The following is a 20,652-nucleotide window of genomic DNA, read 5'->3' as shown; positions in this document are numbered from 1 at the left end:
AAATTATTATTTTTGACAATTATACAGTACGTCCCTGCGGATTGTTTTTACAAGAGGAAAAACTTTTTATTATTGACATTTTGTGAAAAATGCATTTTTCATAAAAGAATTTGGTTGTTCTAATTTTAAAAACCTTTTTTAGAAATAAATGGTTTAATCTCGTTTATACTTTTCCGAATTTCCATACAGTTTTCGAGAAAATTAAAAAAAATGAAAATAAGGTTGAATCTTTCCTTTGCAGCTCTTTGAAGTTCTAAACAGAGGTTCTAAAAATCAAAACGCGTTTCTATGGTAATATCAGATCTTATATAAATACCTAATAAGATTTGTTTCATTTATCTATGAATAAGATCTAAGGTTTTGATTAACGTCATATTTTTTGCTATTCTTAAAGTTGATACTTGCTTGGGTATCATATTTACCGTATCTATTATAACCTCTATGATTATACATAACTATTATCACCCTTTCTGTAGCATTGAACTATACCGGGTGTCGCATCGTCGAGCGGGACATAGGAAATTCCATGTAAATTTTAATGGGGCCAATTATTGGGTTCCTTAATTATTTTAGAGAATAATTCTATTTAGGTTTATTGAAGAGCACTAAAACTCACATTCAAAAGAATAACTTTAGATATTTGTGATTAGCCCGTTTACGAGTTATCGCCGATTTCTTTTTAAATATTTCGCCTTTCTTATGGCCCTGTATTTACTTATGAGCACCAGTCAAGGTAAAAGATAACTGTCAAATGAAGTTGTCATTTCAGAAATTTACCTATTTAGTGCTTTATTATTATTGAAAACGCATTCCTACATCGGAAATCTTAAAGATGTAGTTATAAATACAAATTAATATGAATTAAAGTAAATTAAATAAAGTAATCAATTACAAGGTTAATTATATTATTATTACAATATTCAAGAACTTATTAATTTAGGTACTATTAAATTGTTAGAACTTTTGAATTTAAGAACATGTTCAAATATTCCTCCATCGACTGCTAGACAATAACCCAGGCGATCATAACATTCTCTTCTTAGATTCGCTAGTTGGCAAACTGAAATTCTATTGCATTCGGCAGAAATAGCATTTTTTAACTCGTCTAGATTTGGGTATTTTTTATCCTTGTATATCCTGTTTTTTAAATGGCCCCAGAGAAAGAAATCATTTGTATGATTTAGGCCAAAAACGTTTCCGTTAAAACTATTGTCTAAATATTCCCGAACAGCCAGGGTACTATGTGCCGGGCAGCCATCCATTTGGTACCAAACTTCCTGATTTTCCCTAGCGGCATCATGTAAAGCAGGTTAAATATGATTTTCGAGTAGTTCCAAATAATATTCTGCATTAAATTTCGCGTAAGAAATAATGGCCCGGTAATATTGTGTCCGAATATCCCTGCTGAAACATTTACTTTCTGTGGATATTGCGTCCTTGTTTCGACAAACCTGTGTTGGTTTTCTTTGTTCCAATATCGATAATTTTGAACATTGGGTTCATTATTTAAGGTAAACGTGCATTCGTCAGTGAAACATATGTTTTTTTAAAAATTCCCTATCCGTGTTTGCTCTTTCCATCATATCAAAACAAAACGTATGCCGCCGTATTTCGTCGCCATCTCTTGGTGCTTTTCACGTTTGAGGAATATTATTTATGTCGTTTCAAAATTCGAAACGCTGTAGTGTGATCTATTCCTATTTCATCCTCAAGTTTCCTTGTGCTGATCGTTTTCCATCGTTCTCTTCCATGCACAATAAAACTTCCAAGTCGGTATCATTTCTTGCATCTTCTCTTTGTTCCTGCCTTGCTTCACATCTGCAGTTATTTATTAGGGTACCTTTGGTGTCAAATCTCTGGATATTCCTTGCGATTGTAGATTTTCCAGGTATCGGTCTATTCGGATACAGAGCAGCAAACATGTCCGACACCTTTTGATAACTATTTCCTTGATAATGCCATTTAATCATCAATACTTTTTCTTCGGTAGTGTAATTCATGGCTAATATTATCGATGTAGGTATGAGTTTTAATAATAATAAAAAGCACTAAATAGATAAATTTCTGAAATGACAACTTCATTTGACAGTTATCTTTTACCTTGACTGGTGCTCATAAGTAAATACAGGGCCATAAGAAAGGAGAAATATTTAAAAAGAAATCGACGATAACTCGTAAACGGGCTAATCAAAAAAGTCTAAAGTTATTCTTTTGAATGTGGGTTTTAGTGCTCTTCAATAAACCTAAATAGAATTATTCTCTAAAATAATTAGGGAAGCCAATAGGTAATTGACCCCATTAAAATTTACATGGGATTTCCTATGTCCCGTCCGACGATGCAACACCCGGAATAAATAAATTTTGGCTTCTTTAACATTTTAAAACAGCAATAAATATGACGTTAATTAAAATTCTACAATAACAATCTATCAAAGAATGAACACGAAATTATATTACCATAGAAACACGTTTTGATATTTAGGAAAAAAATTCAACCTTATTTTCATGTATTTTTTAATTTTCTCGGTATATGGAAATTTATTTGAAAAAGTATAAACGGGATTGCCCATTCTAGAACGACGAGCAAAAATTTTCACGAAGAATGCATTTTTCTCAAAATGTCAACAATAAAAAAGTTTTTTCTGTTGCAAAGACAATCCGGGGACATACTGTATATTATACATATCGAGGGATATTATAGAGTAAAGGCACTTATCCACAGAATATGATCAAACGTCTTCTAGGCAACGCTCTTTTGCGCCACAGTTTGTTTGGAAAGGAAGGATCACACCGAATCACACGGTATATTATGAACTGGGTTTCTTATTAATAAATTAATTAATTCGTAATACCACAACTCTTAAAATTGATTTAGATGATTAAAAATTGAAAGAAAAACAGATAGCCTTAAATAATCCATATTGGGATGGCAAGCCATCCCTTAAAAGTAGGCCAAATGGCGATAATTCTGGCAACAGTGGCTCGGTTACATACTCATACGTATGATGCTCAGTGTCCCCAAAAAAAGTATAACTTACGTCTTATTATTAGTTGTTATAAAAGCTGTTATATTTTATATTAATAAGTCTCCAGCTAATTATAAGATATAGTGTGATATACGAGTAGTATTTTTTTTATTACATACAGATGAATTTACCGTAGTTCAGTGTTAATTTGCTATGATATTTCAAAGAAAATTGGTCAAGTGCGAGTCGGACTCGCGCACGAAGGGTTCCGTACCATTCATTATCTATACAAGATTAGACACTATATTATTATAAACTTTTTTCCGATTTAGCTGAAATTTTGAATGCGCGTATAAGTAATTTATAAAAAATGAAGAAACACATTACTAAAAATTGTATTAATCAATAATAAATATGTAAAAAGTAAAAATAAATATGTAAAAAATAAAAAAAAACGATTAAAAAAAGTCGCCTTGACTAGGATTCGAGCCTGCCTTACTACGGCTCCAACGTCATAGCAGCGTAAAGTCCTAACGCTTTAACCAAGCGGCCACCGAGGACTTGAAGGATTCTGTGTAAAATTCTTACTTAAAAGATAACGTTTAGTGAAAGTACTTTTTTATTTATAAACATTTATTTAATTCTGTTTTTAGTATTTGTTTTTATAGCGGCAACATAGATACATTATCTGTAAGAATTTCAACTGTCTAGCTATAACGGTTCATAAGATAGACCTGTGTGACAGACGGACGGGTTACATAGCGCATTGGACGGACAGCAAAGTGTTAATAATAGGGTTCCCGTTTTTACCCTTTAGGTACGGAACCCTAAAAATGACAGCGATCCTTATTTCCTAACCAACTCTAATGCCGTTGATTTTTGAATAGTATAGTATTTAAGGGTAGTATACACAATGTAATCCATATATGACGTCACAACATGAAGTCACTTCATGTTATCAGATTATCAGAATTATCTTGTAATGTTGTAACGTATCTAAATCTTTTTATCTTGTAAATTGTTGGGTGATTAAAATTGTTTGGTGATTTACTACATTTCTCAAAATGAAAACATTTTTATTGGAGATATAAATATTTATCTCTGCTATGTCGGAATTATACAATATTTACGATGATTTTATCGTACTTGCAGTTATATTTTTATCAGTGAAATATTTTTCTTGCCATGAGCGGTATATTCTCTTGCGTACTCTTTTTGCGTGTACTACATAGGTATAAGAAGGGTATAAGTAAGCTTATTACCAATTTTTCTACTCGAATAAAACATTTTTGCTTTATCTATTACGATAATGAAAGTCCAGAAAGTGTCAAACTTGCGTGAATTTACCATCACGCGCACTATAATCCATTATTAGAAACAGTAACCCTGACCCTGATCACCACTGTATAATGTGAATGTTATCAGTTCATTACATGATGAAGGAAATAGGAAACTGTATTTAATTTTATATTCTAGAAATACGATTAAGATGTATAGAACAATTTATGCAGAAAAAAAAAATCGTGGGTGTTTAGGAAGGCTTGAAAGGAAACAATGTTTTTGCGACGTTTCGCTTAGGTTAGGGTGTTTGTAGGCATAAAATGGATTAATATATGTTTTGGGTAAGTGGCCAGTTAATTGCATTTTGATATTTCTAAAAAAACTGCTTCTCCTATAGTGCCTGAAGAAGCGACAATAAAGTCGCGAAACGTCGCAAAAACATTGTTTCCTTTCAAGCCTTTCCAAACACCCACGATTTTTTTTTCTGTGTACTAACTACTGGGAACTAACAATAATCATAATGGAGAACAATTTATATTTTCATTGTGGGGAAAATGGGGAAACACCAGAACACCTTATCACCGAGTGTGCCGAGACGACAGTTCGTGCCATAAACTTTGGTACGGCTGATGTCGAAGATGGAGAGCTGGCCTCTGTGGAGCCGTCCCAGATACTGGCTTTTCTGAAAGCATTGAGACTGTATGTAACTCAAGAAAAGGAAACACACAATAGATCTGTAAGGTCGCGGTGATTAAGCCCACTGCTAAACATTCTACATTATGAACTGAGTCTATATTTTTGTTTTTTCCAAGGCCAAGGAGGAATACCATTATCGATGACGTACTGTTTTAAAGGCAAATAAAAACAATTTAGAAGAAAAGAATAAAGTAAAGTAAAGTAAAGATTTCAGTTAACGTCTCCTTTTTGCTGCCAGGGCTAATCTGGACGGGGCCTACTTTGTTTACGCGGAACCCGAACCGCGGTCCTCGGCCATATCATGGTCAATAATGGCCTACCGACTTGGCAAGTGTTTAAATAAACTCTTACTCACGAGATATCCGATCTCATCCGGCCTCGAACCGGCGTGAATGAGCAGTGTGTGTCAATAGATTTTACACTTTTGCCTTTATTGGACAACAGCACGATACAGAGTTTCGAACCGGTCACCCGTCCATCCACTAGTATCACCTTACGTCGCTTAACTTCGGTGTTCTAATGGGAACCGGTGTTTTGACGTAGCTGGGCCGTTGCCCTTTAAGAAAAGAGTAATCTAAACTTGAACTATAGTATGGGGGGATTCGTGACAGTGACACTTGTGTCTATTATTTTAAATCACAGAGGTAAAATGTATTTTCTGTCATTTTTTGGACATCTGTCGGAATCTTCCCTGAATCGTTGGACAAACTATACCATTGTGCAGCTAGCTTATACAACAATGAAAGGATTACGCACCAGTAGCGTGCCGTAGGTAAAAGGGCGTGGTGGGCGAGCTATGTTGAGAGCGCCGGGTACATGCAGAGTAATTCAAATTGCCGAATTCAAGGTGTTCAGATTATAGTTCATTTTACACGATTGGGGCGCTTGAATTATAGGATTATACAGTACTTCGGATTATAGGGGTTGTATTAGGATGTATTTATTCATACATTATTACATTACTGTACTACTAGGGAAAATACGAACAAAAAATAAAACTATCTACTTAATACTTAATTAAAATTTTAAGCGTCTTGTTTACAGACTAAAGTTTGTTTAATAACTTATCATAATCGATTAATTGCACTTTTTCCGATTCGATACTAAGTAATAAGTTGTTTGTCCTTTCCTGAGTCATTGAACATCTTTGGAAATTCAAAATTTTATTTAACCTGCTAAACGATCTTTCTGCTCCAGCGCTGTTAGAGGGTATGGTGAAAAATATTTTTAACAAAACAGTGAGAGCAGGATATGAGGCATCTAAATGGTTTGTCATAATAAAAGGAAGAATTTCTTCTGTCAGAAGATTATTACCATCATGTCTAAGCTCTACAAGTAAGTTACAAAACATTTGGTATTCATCTATAATGGAACTATTAGTCAGAACTCAGTCAGAGCTAAGGGCGGAGGGCGCAGTCGCCCCCCCCGTGCCCCCCTATACAGCACACCACTGTTACGCAACTATTTCATCAGAAATTTCACAAGCGAAAACAGCATATTTCTGGTATTATACCAAGTATTTACTATGCGGTCGTCGGAAATACCTTTTATAAAATGAGACTGTTCATCTAAATGTACAGGTATATATACATAACCAAACTTATATGGAATCATCTATTATTTTTCATAATTTTTGAGATGTATGAAAATTTTATGTTTATGAATAAAACTTAGTCCTTACCAATGACTTTTAATGAAAAATAATCCATATAGCAATAAAAAAAAATTACTTATAATGAAAAATAAACAAAATGGTATTTTTTGGTTTCTGAAACGAAATTAAGATTTAAATTTTTAATGGCCAATAAGCATAAACCAAAAGAAAATTGATAATTTTAATATTCCTTGTTGCCACCTCTAGCCCTTATGCAAGCTTTTATCCGCGCTGGCATGCTTCTTATTAAATTATCCACGTTGTCTTGGGGTATGCCTTTCCATTATGCTAATGCTGCATTAATAAGCTATGCGAGATTTTCTGGATTTTTTCGACGAGCTCTAACCCTTATTTTGAACTAGTCCCACAAGTGTTCGATAGGGTTTAGATCTGGTAAATAGGTAGGCCAGTCCAAAACTATGACACCTTCCGTTTCAAGACATTCTCTAGTCACTCTGCTGGTATGGGGAGGTGCACTATCGTGCAAGAAGTTAAAATTATCCCCAATTGCAGCTCTCCAAAGACTAACGATTGGTTCTAGCACCAAATCAACATATCTCCGACCCGTTAAAATTTGTTGAAGTGGTAACAATGGAGTTTATATATATATATATATATATATATATATATATATATATATATATATATATATATATATATATATATATAATACCTCCCCAGAACATTACAGTTCCTCCTTTATATCTTGGTACAGATTTGGCAGCCTGAAGTCTCGCTCGTCTTCCTGGAGCTCTGAGAACCCGAATTCGATGGTTATCTGATCTTAGGCCAATTCTGGTCTCATCCGAAAAAACATTTTGCCAATTCTCAGTTATCCAGTTTTGATGTTGAAGGCATCAATTTAGCCGGTCAATTTTATTTTGCCGAGATAACTGTGGGATCTGTAACTCTCTCCTACCGTAAAACCCTCGGGCACGAAGCCTTTTTCTTATGGTTTCAACTGAAATGTTCACACTTGTAGCTGCCAGAAGTTGTCTTTGTAGCTCTGGATGAGAAACATTGGGAGTTATTCTAGCAATTTAGCACACAAGGCGGTCTTGTTGTTCAGTTGTGACTCTTTGACGACTTTTTATGGGCCTATCATTGTGTGTTCCTAATTCCAAGTATCTTGTATATGTTTTCGATACAACACCCTGGCTAACACCTACTATCTCTTCTACGTCACCCTGGAGCATTCTTTGTTCGGTGAGAGCAATAATTCTTCCCCTCTATACATCTGTTAATCCAACATAAGGGATTTTTTAATTTTTTTGGATTGAATGAAAATTACCGGACAATCGTGATTTTACTACTGAACACAAAATTCAAAAGAAAATAAATCGCAGCAGTCCTTTCTTCTTTATTATCATGTTTATTTACAACAAAAAGCTTTATCTTAACGGTGTATACCAATTTTTATCCTTGCAAGAAATTTAGTCAGAAATAAAGAGTGATTCCATATAAGTTTGGTTGGTGTATATACACAGTGGTGGTGACCAAAGATATTTAAACTCGAGTTGAGTTTAAATATCTTTGGTGGTGACAATTTCATTGGTGTGTGAACATTGGCATCTCAGAAACTACGAGAGATACGAATTCGGTTAAATGGGACAAAAGTTGCGTAATTAAAAGTTTGACAAACACCTATGAAGAAGACCCCGGTATCTTTTTCGGATTTATGCCAAAAAAAAAATAAAATAATACGTTTATTTTAAATGACAATATCTTCAGAACTATTGTATCTATTGCAACGTAAGTTGGTAGTTTTATATTTTTGATCTTGGCCAATTAAATGCCGTTTTCCGAAAATTTCTAAGCTTTCTAGATTTCGCACAACAACAGTCAAGTTTTTGTTTTCTTATCCGGCTTCGGATGTGTATCAGGTAGTGTGGAGGCAATATCTAAATTTGTGGGCCTGACCGTTGGTTAATTAAAGTTGATTCTCACTATACCTTCCGTATCAGCTCCCTTCCGTTCCATATCCTTGCCTTCCATACATTTTTTTTGGCGGACGGATTGAAGCATATCGGAAACAGTGTTGTCAAGTTCTTACATTTGTCCAGCACTGTTAACATTTTGCTGATATTTATTTATTCTTTCACCTCTTAATTAAATCTATAACCTTTTTCAAAAGATACAAATTTTTAAAATAAAACTTTTGTAATGATATAAATTGTACAATAAAAAGTATGGAACTGATACGGAACGAAAGCTTACGTATAGCGTCAATACAATAAAAAAAAATACGGAATAGATATGGAATGGAAACGGAAGGTATAGTGAGAATCAACCTTTAAGTAGTGTTAAGTTAGGCAGTAGACACTATTTATTTTATGATGGAGTATACCAAAACGGGAATTTGTCAATTTCTGTTAACAGTAGCTCCCTTATTCTTACCAAAACAATTACCTTATTGTACAATTTTTTCACTGTTGTATAATACTGCACAGTGTCTGTCAACTCAATGTATTTCCTAGCTATCATGATCTTTTGCTATTAATAATAAACATACTCCGTGATAGTTTATCTAGCAGAACAAAATTTCGGGCTTGTTTAATTTGATGAAGATAAAAAATTATATAACTATAGTATTTGTAAAAGGATGAGTTGTCAGTTTAGTTTGGTTTAGTAAAAATAACAGAAAATTTTATTTTTCTGTTATATTTTAACGTTTATCTGAATTGTTACCAAGTTTGTTAAAAGAGCTAAAGTCATAAAATGATTTACGTATACCAGTACCAGTACAGATCCAATAATAGGAAAATGTTATGCTGATGTAATACAATATTAAATAGTTTAATTTTTATTTGTCCATTTTTTTTTAAAATTTTTTTTTCATTTTTTTATATAGGCCAGTCATTTAAAACATCCCACATCGCAAACGGGACTGTATCTACGATTTTTTTATATATTGTTAGGACCCATGAGACTAAGTTATGCCCAATTTTGCAACCCTCAAAACCCTGTGCTAGTACCGTGATACTCAAAAAAACCCAAAATTTTGGTACTTATTTCAGTTTTTTTGAAAAAACTATGTTAAGAAAGCGTTTTTCAAATTTAATTGTCCTATACTTTTATAAAGTCAAATTACCTACAATTTAAGCCCAACCTGAACCCTCTAGGCCAATTCGTTGTTCAAATACAGCCAATCAAATATCGGCAATTTTTTTGAAAAACTAAAAATTTATGAGTACGGTCACATTCCAAAGCACATATCGGCTAAACTAATGTCTCTAGAGAAAAGTCATGAGAAATAGAGTTGTAGAGAATGTATTCAGCTTTAATTTGATGTAAAAATGAGGCCGCTAGGCGTCGTATTTTGCTCAAAAACCAAAGTATAGTAAAACATCGAAGTTTGGGAGGTATCATGAAAACATATTTTATTAAACGTAATTAAAAATAAACAACATTAATATAATATGTATAAAATATAATACAAAAGCCGTACTTTACTTGGCCCTCTTGTATTGTATTGACTAAGAGTGGGTCCCATGGGGGGACCCTCCACTGAGGCCGCGAGGGCCTATTGTGGCTCAGTTTCTACACGCTCTAATTTACAAGAGCGTCAAAGTTCACCCTCAAGACCCAGCCTCCTAATATAGGCCGTTATGTCTGAGGGCGATATGTCTCCTAGGTCTGATAGGTCTAGCATGGGTTTGCCAAACATCTCAAACCTGGTCCTGCTCCCAGCGGGGCAGGTACACATAACGTGCTTCATTGTTTCGTCATCTTCCATACAGAGTCGGCATTCGGCGTTTTCCACCAGTCCCGTCCTCTGTAGGTGAAATCTCAGCCGGCAGTGGCCCGTGTACACTGCAGTGAGCACAGGACGTTGTAGGTGCGCGTCAAGAGTTGGACTGGTGGTGTAAGATCCGAGATCATTCCCAGAATCTCATCCGACTGTAGTTCTTCTACTAGTCGGTTTTGTATGAACATAATTGTTCCTTGGCTTCCTCGTGCTATATTTAGAAACCTATATGTAGCCCATCTCGCCTCTCTTTCCAAAAGAATTTGAAGAGGAGGTAGGTCGAGTAGGGTTTCCATAGCTTTTGACGGCGTGGAATGGAAGGCACCAGTCACCGTTAAGCATGCTTGTCGTTGTAGTTTCGACAATTTATTCTTTGCCGTTGTTTGGTTGGCTTTCTGCCACCAGGCAACTGCACCATACGTGATAATAGGTCTGATGGCCGTCACGTATAGCCAGTACATATTTTTGGGGTTTAATCCCCAGTTTCTACCGCAAATTCGGCGGCATACCCATAGAGCATAGCAAGCCTTTTTTGATGTTTTTTCCAGATGAGAGGTCCAGCTAAGTTTTTTGTCCAGGTTTAATCCTAGATACTTAACTTCCTCCGCAAACGGAATTGTCTCACCAAGAAGAATGGGCGGTTTCAGTTCGTCTGTTTTCCTTCTTCTGGTGAATGGTATGATCACGGTTTTCTGTGGGTTTACACTTAATTGTTCCAGTGTGCACCAGCCGTGAATTGCATCTAGGACTTTTTATTTTTGAGGAGATGTCCTCCTCTTTGTGTCCTTTTACTAGGATTACCAGGTCGTCTGCATATGCTTGTGCTTCAACCTCGTATGCATCGATGATTGCCATCAGGTCGTCCGCTAACAGGGTCCACAGAAGAGGAGAGAGCCTCCTTGCTGGCATCCCCTGCCCGGAACAAACCTAACGGACTCACCACTGAGCGAGGTCGTTGCTACTCGATTTTTGAGCATTTGCTCAATCCATTCAGTTATGGTTGCTTCGACTCCTCGTGCTCCCTAGGAGCGATTGAGGGGTGACATTGTTGAATGCTCGCTCAATATCTAAGAATATCCCTACCGCAATTTCTTTGCGATCAAAGGTACTCTTAATTTCCCCTACCAAATTGTTGAGGGCCAGTTCTGTTGATTTTCCCTGTTGATAAGCATATTGTCGGACATTCAGGGGATTGGCCCTCTTAGATGGACCGGGCCCCATCCATTCCGAATCAGCCGGAGAGGGGGGAGGAGGAGGAGGAAGGACATTCTCTGACGATGGACTAAGGATGTGGGTCCTTATATGTTAAATCGTCCAATTCCTCGTCCTCCTCATCCAAGATGATGAGAGCAACGTTGCTGCAGCTTTGCCGTTGGTAAAAGGAACAGAGGGTGGAGCACTTCAGTCCTGCTTTTCTGCAAGTGCAGGATCCTATGCAGCCTTTCTTGCATCTGCAAGCAACCATCTTAAGCAGGTTTTGAGGGGCGGGCTCTGCACGCATAGTTATTGGCATAATACCCTGTTGACTGGTGGTCCATCCCCAGTCGGATGGATTTTTCTCGACCCCCAACCATTTTTGGACCTGATGGTAGATTCTCCAGAAATTATATTTGGCAGCTTCTGTAGTTGAGGGAAGGCGGGCAAGGTTTATTTTGGCCATTCCTGCCGATTTTACGAATGCCAAGTATAGCATGTTGTTCAGCGTGCCCTGATCCCTTCCATTCTTCTCGCCAGCATTTCCTACTTCTTCCTGCGTCGAGTTTGGATCAAAGAAAATGGTGGCGAGGTCTATCCAGTGGGGATTTTTTTGTAGACATTCGCACCACTTCATTTTGCCTTGCCAGAAAAGAGCAGAAGTGGTGTCACACCCACTGATTGCATGCAGAAACAAAACCATCTCTCCTGGAAGCTGCATTTTTCCACTTAAGAAAGAATTTGCCTCATATTGAGCGCACTCAGATCCACCTCTACCGCCTTTCTGGATGTAGACGTTTGTTTGTCTACAGCTCAAGCCATTTAGGAGGACCAGTAAATCAACATCCTCTCCCATGTTAAAAACATAGTCGTACGATGAGCTCTTGGAAAGGGCAGTTCTCACTATCTCAGCATCGGCGTCTTCTGGTGATTGATGTACCTCGATACCCTGTCTCTCAAATTCGGTACATTATGGTGATCAGTCGACGTTTGTTCGATTCATTTTAGAGCACTTTTGCTTGCGGCACTTTGATGAGTGTCGCTTCATCAAACAAAATGTCACCACAGGAAGAGAAGCAGATCGCCGCAGACATTCAGCTGATTTAGTGTTTTTCATAGCCGCATCTTCTGGGTATCCATCAAAAACCACTGCAACATTTTTACCAAAGTTGTTTAAAACGTAGCTGACGTATCCAGCCGCAATATACTACTGAATGATTTCGATGCCAGACTACCTTGTGTAGGAGGTAACCACCATCGACCACTGTGAACGCCTTGTTTTCTGGGATAATGTTTTTAGCGAACGGTGTAAATGCTGAATAGAAGGAAGATTTAGTACCCTTGCGCATTCCTTCTTCAGTGAACAATTTTTTCGTTTTTGAGGAAAATACGACACCTAGCGGCCCTATTCTTATATCAAATTAAAGCTGAATAAATTCTCTACAACTTTATTCCTCATGACTTTTCTCTAGAGCTATTAGTTTAGGCGATACGTGCTTTGGAATGTGACCGTACTCATACATTTTTAATTTTTCAAAAAAATAGCCGATATTTGACTGGCTGTATTTCGACAACGAATTGGCCTAGAGGGTTCGCGTTGGGCTTAGATTCTAGGAAATTTAGTTGACTTTATAAAAGTATAGAACAATTAAATTTGAAAAATGCTTTCTTAACATAGTTTTTTCAAAAAAACTGAAATAAGTACCAAAATTTTGAGGTTTTTTGAGTATCACGGGAGTAGCACAGGGTTTTGAGGGTTGCAAAATTGGGCATAACTTAGTCTCATGGGTCAATATATTAAAAAATGGTAGATACAATCCCGTTTGCGATGTTCGCCTTTTTAAATGTCTTAGATGACTGGCCTAATAAAATAAACTGGCAAGTTGAGCGAACCTTATAATACAGGGTGTCTCAAGGTATGTAAACACTGTATGCTGGAGACTATTATTATATACATCTTAACATGACAAATTTATTAATTGTTTTATATGAATTGACATGAAGAGAATAATTCCAAAGTCAGTATTATAGCAGATTATACATTCTGCAAACTTTGATAATAAGAATAAGCTATAGGTATGTATAGCTTAATACCATGATACAAAGAATACAAGGTATATAATAATACAATGATAATAATACAATGATATTGCGCAGGTTGGTTACTACGTCACAGGTGATAAACGGCACCATTGGTCGGCAAGCTCTGCGCGCCAATTTCAAATTGTCAAAGAGATTGTGTCATCTGTGAAATTTGATTGTGTCAAAATGTGAAAATAATTTTTCAAATGTCAAGCTCGATGTCAAAACATAACTTTTGGGGTTATGTCCTAATTCTTCCCTATTTTAGGTCTTTTTTTATTAGTGGCAATTGAACAATATGGATATTTTTTTGTATGGCGTATGACGTCACAGGCGGTATGCGCAAACTTAACGAAATTGGAGCCGCTATCGATCATACCTTGTTTTCTTTGTACCATGGCTTAATACTGTATAACTAAATCTATATTTTATATACAATGTTTTTATTTTTTTTTTATGCATAATATTTTCACATTAATGCTAAAAATAGATTGTGTGATGGTATAAATTAGAATGTTTTTTTTATTAAAATTAATAAATAAAGTTTTGTTATTGTTGATTTGCAATTTATTATCGTTGTTTATGACTTTTGCCAAGAACACGATATTTACTATTTACCCTGTTTATTAATGTGACAAATCCTCTTAGAAAAGTGACAAAAATCGCTCAGTATAGGCTTGGTGCAATCTCCGCCGGTGCTGCCACCGCCGGAGAATATTGTAAATAACGAATACATACAAATACACGGGTTTAAATGGCGAGTAAACGAAAAAATTAGTATATAATTATTCTAAAAGTGTTAGAAAGTATAATTTGTGGAAATTCTAAACAAAAAAATAAAAAAGTAAATAAATATTTTGATATCTTCAGAAGGTCTAACTTGCATTATAATTTATTATTCCAGTTAAAAAAAAGTTTTAGATGAGTTCAGCTATGGTAACGAGCATAGTTTTATCACCGGTTTTGCTAGTGGGGCATAATTGGAGCTAATTCGGCTATAACGAAATTTTTTAAAGGTACATAATTATAATTTTAGAAGATGTTCATAAAACATTTAATCACTAGTTGATTAAAAAGGTATACCATTAATATTGCAAATTATATTTCATCCTATCATAGTGTCTATTTAATTTTTTGATTATGTAACGAGCACTATGTTTACTCACTTGTTTCGTCGAACTGCTTGAATCCATTTTTGCTATTGATGAAATCGGTGTAAGAAATTATGAAGCTATAAAATGTTGTTTCGGGAGAGTTGAATATCCGGGAAAGTTGAATTATTGAATGTTATTGCACCCAACAATGCCCTAATTACGCTCTCCTTTACGCGTCAACATTTTTTTTGGGCAATTTTATTAACATTTGAATTTGTCACAACACAACAAGACGCCTAGTTCGAATTCTTTTTCACTTATTTTTTACTACCCGAAACAGCGTTACATCACACAAACCTCGTACCTGAGTGTTTTATAGTCTCAATAACTGCACTAGCAAAAAACTAAAATACTTAAATATTATGACAAAACCCCGATTTTAATATTATTTTAATACGATCGACATGACGGCTTGAACTATATATTGATAATTTCTGATTTGTGCAGTAGAGCGCGCTGCGGTCGGAATTTGCTGAAATCAACTAAAATGCACCAAGCCTATATCTAATGTCGAATTGCAAATATGTACCTAAATATCGTATCATTAAGAGAAAGAGTTGTCAAAAATTAGAATTATTAGACAAAAATGTTATTGGACATTATTTTCAGGAAATAATTTTCAGTGGATAATTTTGCGTACAAATAATCGGAATGGCGTATTTCGATACTTTACTTTTTACTAATTAATGCTAATTTTGGTCAGTTTCTTAATAAATAACATATTATAGCGGTAGGCTGAAGCAAATCTTCTATCGTATGAACATGTTATTTCGTAGTTGGCGTAAAAATAATAAATCATTTTAATGATATTTGAATTTGAAAGTAGTAAAAAATTTATGACAAAACGTGACATCTTTACTAATAAGTATTTTGTAATGTAAATTTTTAAATATGTGCGTTAAGATAAAAATCAAAATTTCTCGGATCTATCGGATATCGGATAAAATGGCTATTTCCTATTTTCGATAGTTCCTTATCTAAAATAAATTGTACCTACGCATCTTTTTAGTTTTCGGCCTAAATACTCCTATCCGTGTCCTTTGGTTTCAGAAGCATCAATCATCACTTAGAATAACATATTTTTAATAAAATTGCGCTTATACTTTATACTTTTTTGCTATTATATCAATAAGAACTAACGTAAGGAGCAATTCATTTATACTATAAACACACATGCATATTTTTTGATCTTTTTAAAACCAGTGAATAATGTTGAAATATGCTACACCTATTAATTCTTATTAACTAACTTTATAGCTAGAGCCCCTGACTTGACAATTCTCCTCCTGAGACTGTATGATGAGTTATAAGCTGCATCCACATTGCTCGCAAGCAGGCCAAACAAACACGTGAAACACGAAAAACATGGCAAACAGTCGGAGCGTGATGTTCGCCGCGCTCGCGACGCTCGCGGTGCTCCACGTGCTTGCGATCCCCTATTGTTGCGATCACATAAAATGCCTGTTTCGACTGTTCGGCGTTTAGGTTCGGCTCTGTCGCAGTCATGTCGCAGTACATCAAACATACGCTTCGGAGCCATGCGTGCATACTTTACGGCGCGGCAGTTCGAAGCGCTCGAGCTGTTTGCGTTGTTTGGTTTGGTTTGGTTTGGTTAAGTTTTTAGTTTGGTTTCATTCATAGGATTCGGTATTTACTGCAGTATGATGATACTACCATGATTGTTCTTATTTTATTTTGTTCAGAAACACAAATATATGTGTTTTGTTCTTGGATTAATAATATTAAATATACCTTTAATAAAATATAACTCTATATTTATAAAATAGAAAACAAATTTCTTGCAGTAGAGGTATAGGTATAATAAAATTATATAAGAATTCTTGCCACTTAACTGCTAATATAGAAATTTAATTCTACGCTGTGTTTGTCATAATGCGGATCAACCTGCTCTCACTACCGGTTTCGGAGCCCTACTCCATCATCAGGTGAGCTTGGGAGATCCACAAAATGACAACCACAGCGCAGAGATAGTTAATTCCGACTTGTCGGAAAGTACCGGTTAGATATTAAGTCCCGAACGGGAGATAGCGGCCTGCGTGCAATGGTAGTACTTTCGTACCACCGAGGCGCAACTATCGATAGTAAAAGGATGGTAAAAGGCTTTTTTTTCAGGCAAGCCAAATTATAAAATAGAAAACAAATTTCTTGCAGTAGAGGTAATATATAATAATAAAATTATATAAGGATTCTTGCCACTTAACTGCTAATATAAAAATTTAATTCTACGCTGTGTTTGTCATAATGCGGACCAACCTGCTCTCACTACCGGTTTCGGAGCCCTACTCCATCATCAGGTGAGCTTGGGATTGAGACCATTGCACGCAGGCCGCTATCTCCCGTTCGGGACTTAATATCTAACCGATACTTTCCGACAAGTCGGAATTAACTATCTCTGCGCTGTGGTTGTCATTTTGTGGATCTCTGATGGGAAGAAATTGGGGAAAAATATAATGACATAATTTTATATTATTATCTATTTCAAAGATTTTTTACAACTTTTTTTTTAATTTAAAACAAGTTTAATTTTAACATTCATGTGTTTGTTTTGTAGTAATGGGTTAGGTGATTTTCATTGGATAACTAATACATTGAACAACACATTGTACTAAATGATAAAATATGAGACAGACATCGAAAATCTGACAGAAATTACCATTTGCCTGTGAATTAAAATGACAGATAGCAACTTTCATTGTCATGCATCTTCTCATTTTATTGACATTATCTTAGTGCTAGAATTTTTTTTACAATTTTAGATTCTAAAAATCTTAGTACTAGCTAATGGTACTCTTTTTTTCTTCTTCTGTTTACAGAGAAATCAACATCACAGTATTCCCCAAAAACTTATCACGGTCACACATAGGCCGGCGTGATAACTGCTGTGGGCGCTTAACGTTATTAGTGCCAGGCTCTCCTTATCATCGACTTAAATAATAATTTGTTTTGACAAATGTTCGACGGTTTTTCAATAGGCGCTTTTTCTTTTCCTTAAAGTCATGCAAGGGTACAGCGGCCAATCACGTCAAGGTTATCAGTAATATTCCAATTTAAAATTTACATCAATTTATTTGCGCTTCTCCAGATTAGTGGTTGTCAGTACGGTTTATGATTCCTACACCGTTCATATTTCGTAGGTCCTGGATTACAGTTTACGAAAATTCGGTGCTCCTCTCTGTCTTTGGATTATCTGGTGTATGATCATCGTGGCACTCTTTGTTGTTGGATTAATATTGTCATCTAAGTGGCTCGTTTCAACGTTTACAAGTGAGTTTATAATCTGTAGTAAAGAATTTATACACTCCGATGCAATAAAACGCAACGGAAAAATTTTTGGTCACATTTAAAGTGTTATATTTTTGTTATTTTTAGCCCTATTTTCATGAATTTTTTAGCAAACTGTATATAATTATATCAACTTTAATTCCTAAACTCAGTTTTTTTATAAACTTTAGTATTTGGCATATTATTATATTCCTGTGTATTATATTCGTGTGTAAATTTTCCTAAAATATAATTTTACGGTCAGAAACATGTCTCCTGAGCATTTTGTTTTTTGGATCATGGCAATACATGCCTTGGTTAATTTTTAAGAGCGAAATAAACTGATCAGGATCAATTTGCAATTTTTTTCAATTATCATTACATTTTGATGTAATTTTTAATATGAGATAGTTTTGGTGACTATTGTCGTAACGTCATAATACACTACATTGGATACTCTATACTAGATTAAAAAAAACGTTAAAGATTAACAATACAGCCTGGGTTTTAATAAACATTAATAACAATAAACTAACGATATTAAAGAAAACACCATCATCATACAAACAGAAAAAAATATGTAAAAACTACCCTAATACTTTGTATTGTCTACCTTGGCTGCTATAACTGCCTGTATAGGTCCGTTCATACTGTCATTGAGGCTGCATATTATATCATATTGCGTTATGGGTTTTCCCATTCTTCTTTAAAGACCAAGCGAAGTTCATTTAATGAAGCTGGAACCGCCTCGTGACCACTAACCCTCCTGCCAAGCCTTTCCCAAACGTCGAACATGATGGGCAGTTCATAGTAGTATATAGTTAACAATAATCACCAAAGCCGCTTTGTCATATTGAAAAATAACTTCAAAAAAAAATTATAATTTAAAAAATTGCAAATTGTTGGAGGCAAGTTCATTTCGCTCTTAAAAATTAACCAAGGCATGTATTGACATGATCCAAAAAACAAAATACTCATGATACATTGTTTTAACCGTAAAATTATATTTTAGGAAATTTTACACACGAAATTATTGCACAGGGTGTTTCAAAATTACGGTAAAAAAACAACCCCTCGATTAACCATGTATAATATGCCAAATACTAAAGTTTATAAAAATAGGATTATGGTAAATAATTTGTTTAATTATTGAATAACTACATTTGGCGGATTCTTTTTAAAACTGTGACATTTTATTTAGAAAATTTTATACATTTATACAAATTTTAATGATGCTATTCACCTAATTTCTAATAAATAACACTTTACCCCGTAAATTTCACTTTTGAAAATACAATATGCTCGCAAAAAACGGCGTCGGCGATGGCTATGAAATGAAGTTCGCTGTCATTTATATGTAAAATTATAAGGTGAATGTCATCGATGTTCATTTCCCAGCCAACGCAACGCTGTTTTTTTTTCGACCATACGGTCTATAATTCTTATATAATTTCTTTTAAAAAGGGATTTCTTTGGATTTCTTGGCCATTGGGTTTCCATAAATATATTATAAGACTATATTGCTAGTAAGGAACAGAAATTGAAGCCAAATTTTTGAGATGGAGCTATACAAAATCCACAGAAGTCGGTCCTTTTCGCTCAACAGCTTTGAACTACGCAAGCGTGAGAAGTGCTTTGTGATTAGTTGATTTATTTCATACTAACCAATAGAAGTAGTTTTCTAAGTTTCTATCCACCACGTAAATCAATTTAGCGTCTGACTATTCGCGCCTTTACTTATGAATTTAAATTTAATCTCTGACATATTTAAATAAAAACAAGAAACGGGTAGATATTATGATGAATATCTAAAATAACAGATTGAAATAATGCCATTATAAATAAAAAAAATATTATTATACATTATTAATATTTAGAGTTTAAAATAGTGCGCGGGCAGGTGACAGCGTTCAGCGATGAAATAGACGAATCAGATAATTTTATTTGGCGCGTGCGCACGAAAATCCTGTTGAACCAAAAGGATAGACTTATGCAAGACTGATATTCCTATTTCTTTTCTTTGGCTTCACTTTCCACTCGTTGTGTAAATGCGGTACTAGCAATATAGTCTTATGATATATTTGGGTTTCCATATCTCAAATACTATTTTTTTTCTCGTACAATTTCATACAGAGATATTCTCTGTACACTCTGTGGTTCAATACGCAACAAACGAGCTCACGTGACCACCTGCGCCCACTTGTATCAAAAGTAAATAAACAAGGATATTGACCTGCTTTATTTTTCTTGTTTTGTTTTGGGTTTCCCCTGTAATTATTCTTATTATTCGCCTATCATTATTATCAGGGTAGAATATGAAACTGTTTTTCATAAACCATAATGTTACTGTAAGATTCCGAGGCTACCTAGGTAAGGTCGCCAATCGTCCTCTATTCCAGAGACATTCATTTTTTTTATCTCACGTATTGAAAAAGTCTTCTTTTTTACACACAAAGCTCCAAATCTGTAAACCAAATCAATAACCTGAAAACAATGTTTCTTTTGCTTATCCCACTCGTTCGTACAGAAAAGTAGTACATATACAAAAAAGAAATATTTACGTATAAGAAATATTTGTAGAAGCGATAATTATGT

At 35.0% G+C, this 20,652-nt stretch overlaps 1 protein-coding gene across 2 annotated transcripts in view; it reads left to right on the top strand.

Moving 5' to 3' along the window:
* LOC115890825 (acetyl-CoA carboxylase) overlaps nt 1-20,652 on the top strand; it is an 87,681-nt gene that overhangs the window by 1,250 nt on the left and 65,779 nt on the right. The window contains exon 1 of one of the 2 annotated variants that reach the window (XM_030911172.1): nt 17,867-18,060. The exons of the other annotated variant lie outside the window; for it this stretch is intronic. Within the exon in view, the coding sequence (XP_030767032.1) occupies nt 17,991-18,060 (70 nt within the window). The 5' untranslated portion in view covers nt 17,867-17,990. Of the gene's footprint in view, nt 1-17,866; nt 18,061-20,652 lie in introns of those variants that run through there. 2 annotated transcript variants of the gene reach the window in all.

This window comes from Sitophilus oryzae, unplaced genomic scaffold (assembly GCF_002938485.1).
Source record: "Sitophilus oryzae breed Bouriz unplaced genomic scaffold, Soryzae_2.0 scaffold_929_pilon_pilon, whole genome shotgun sequence".
NCBI lineage: Eukaryota > Metazoa > Arthropoda > Insecta > Coleoptera > Curculionidae > Sitophilus > Sitophilus oryzae.
Note: the sequence above shows the minus strand (reverse complement) of the source record. Positions and strands in the feature narration are given on the sequence as shown.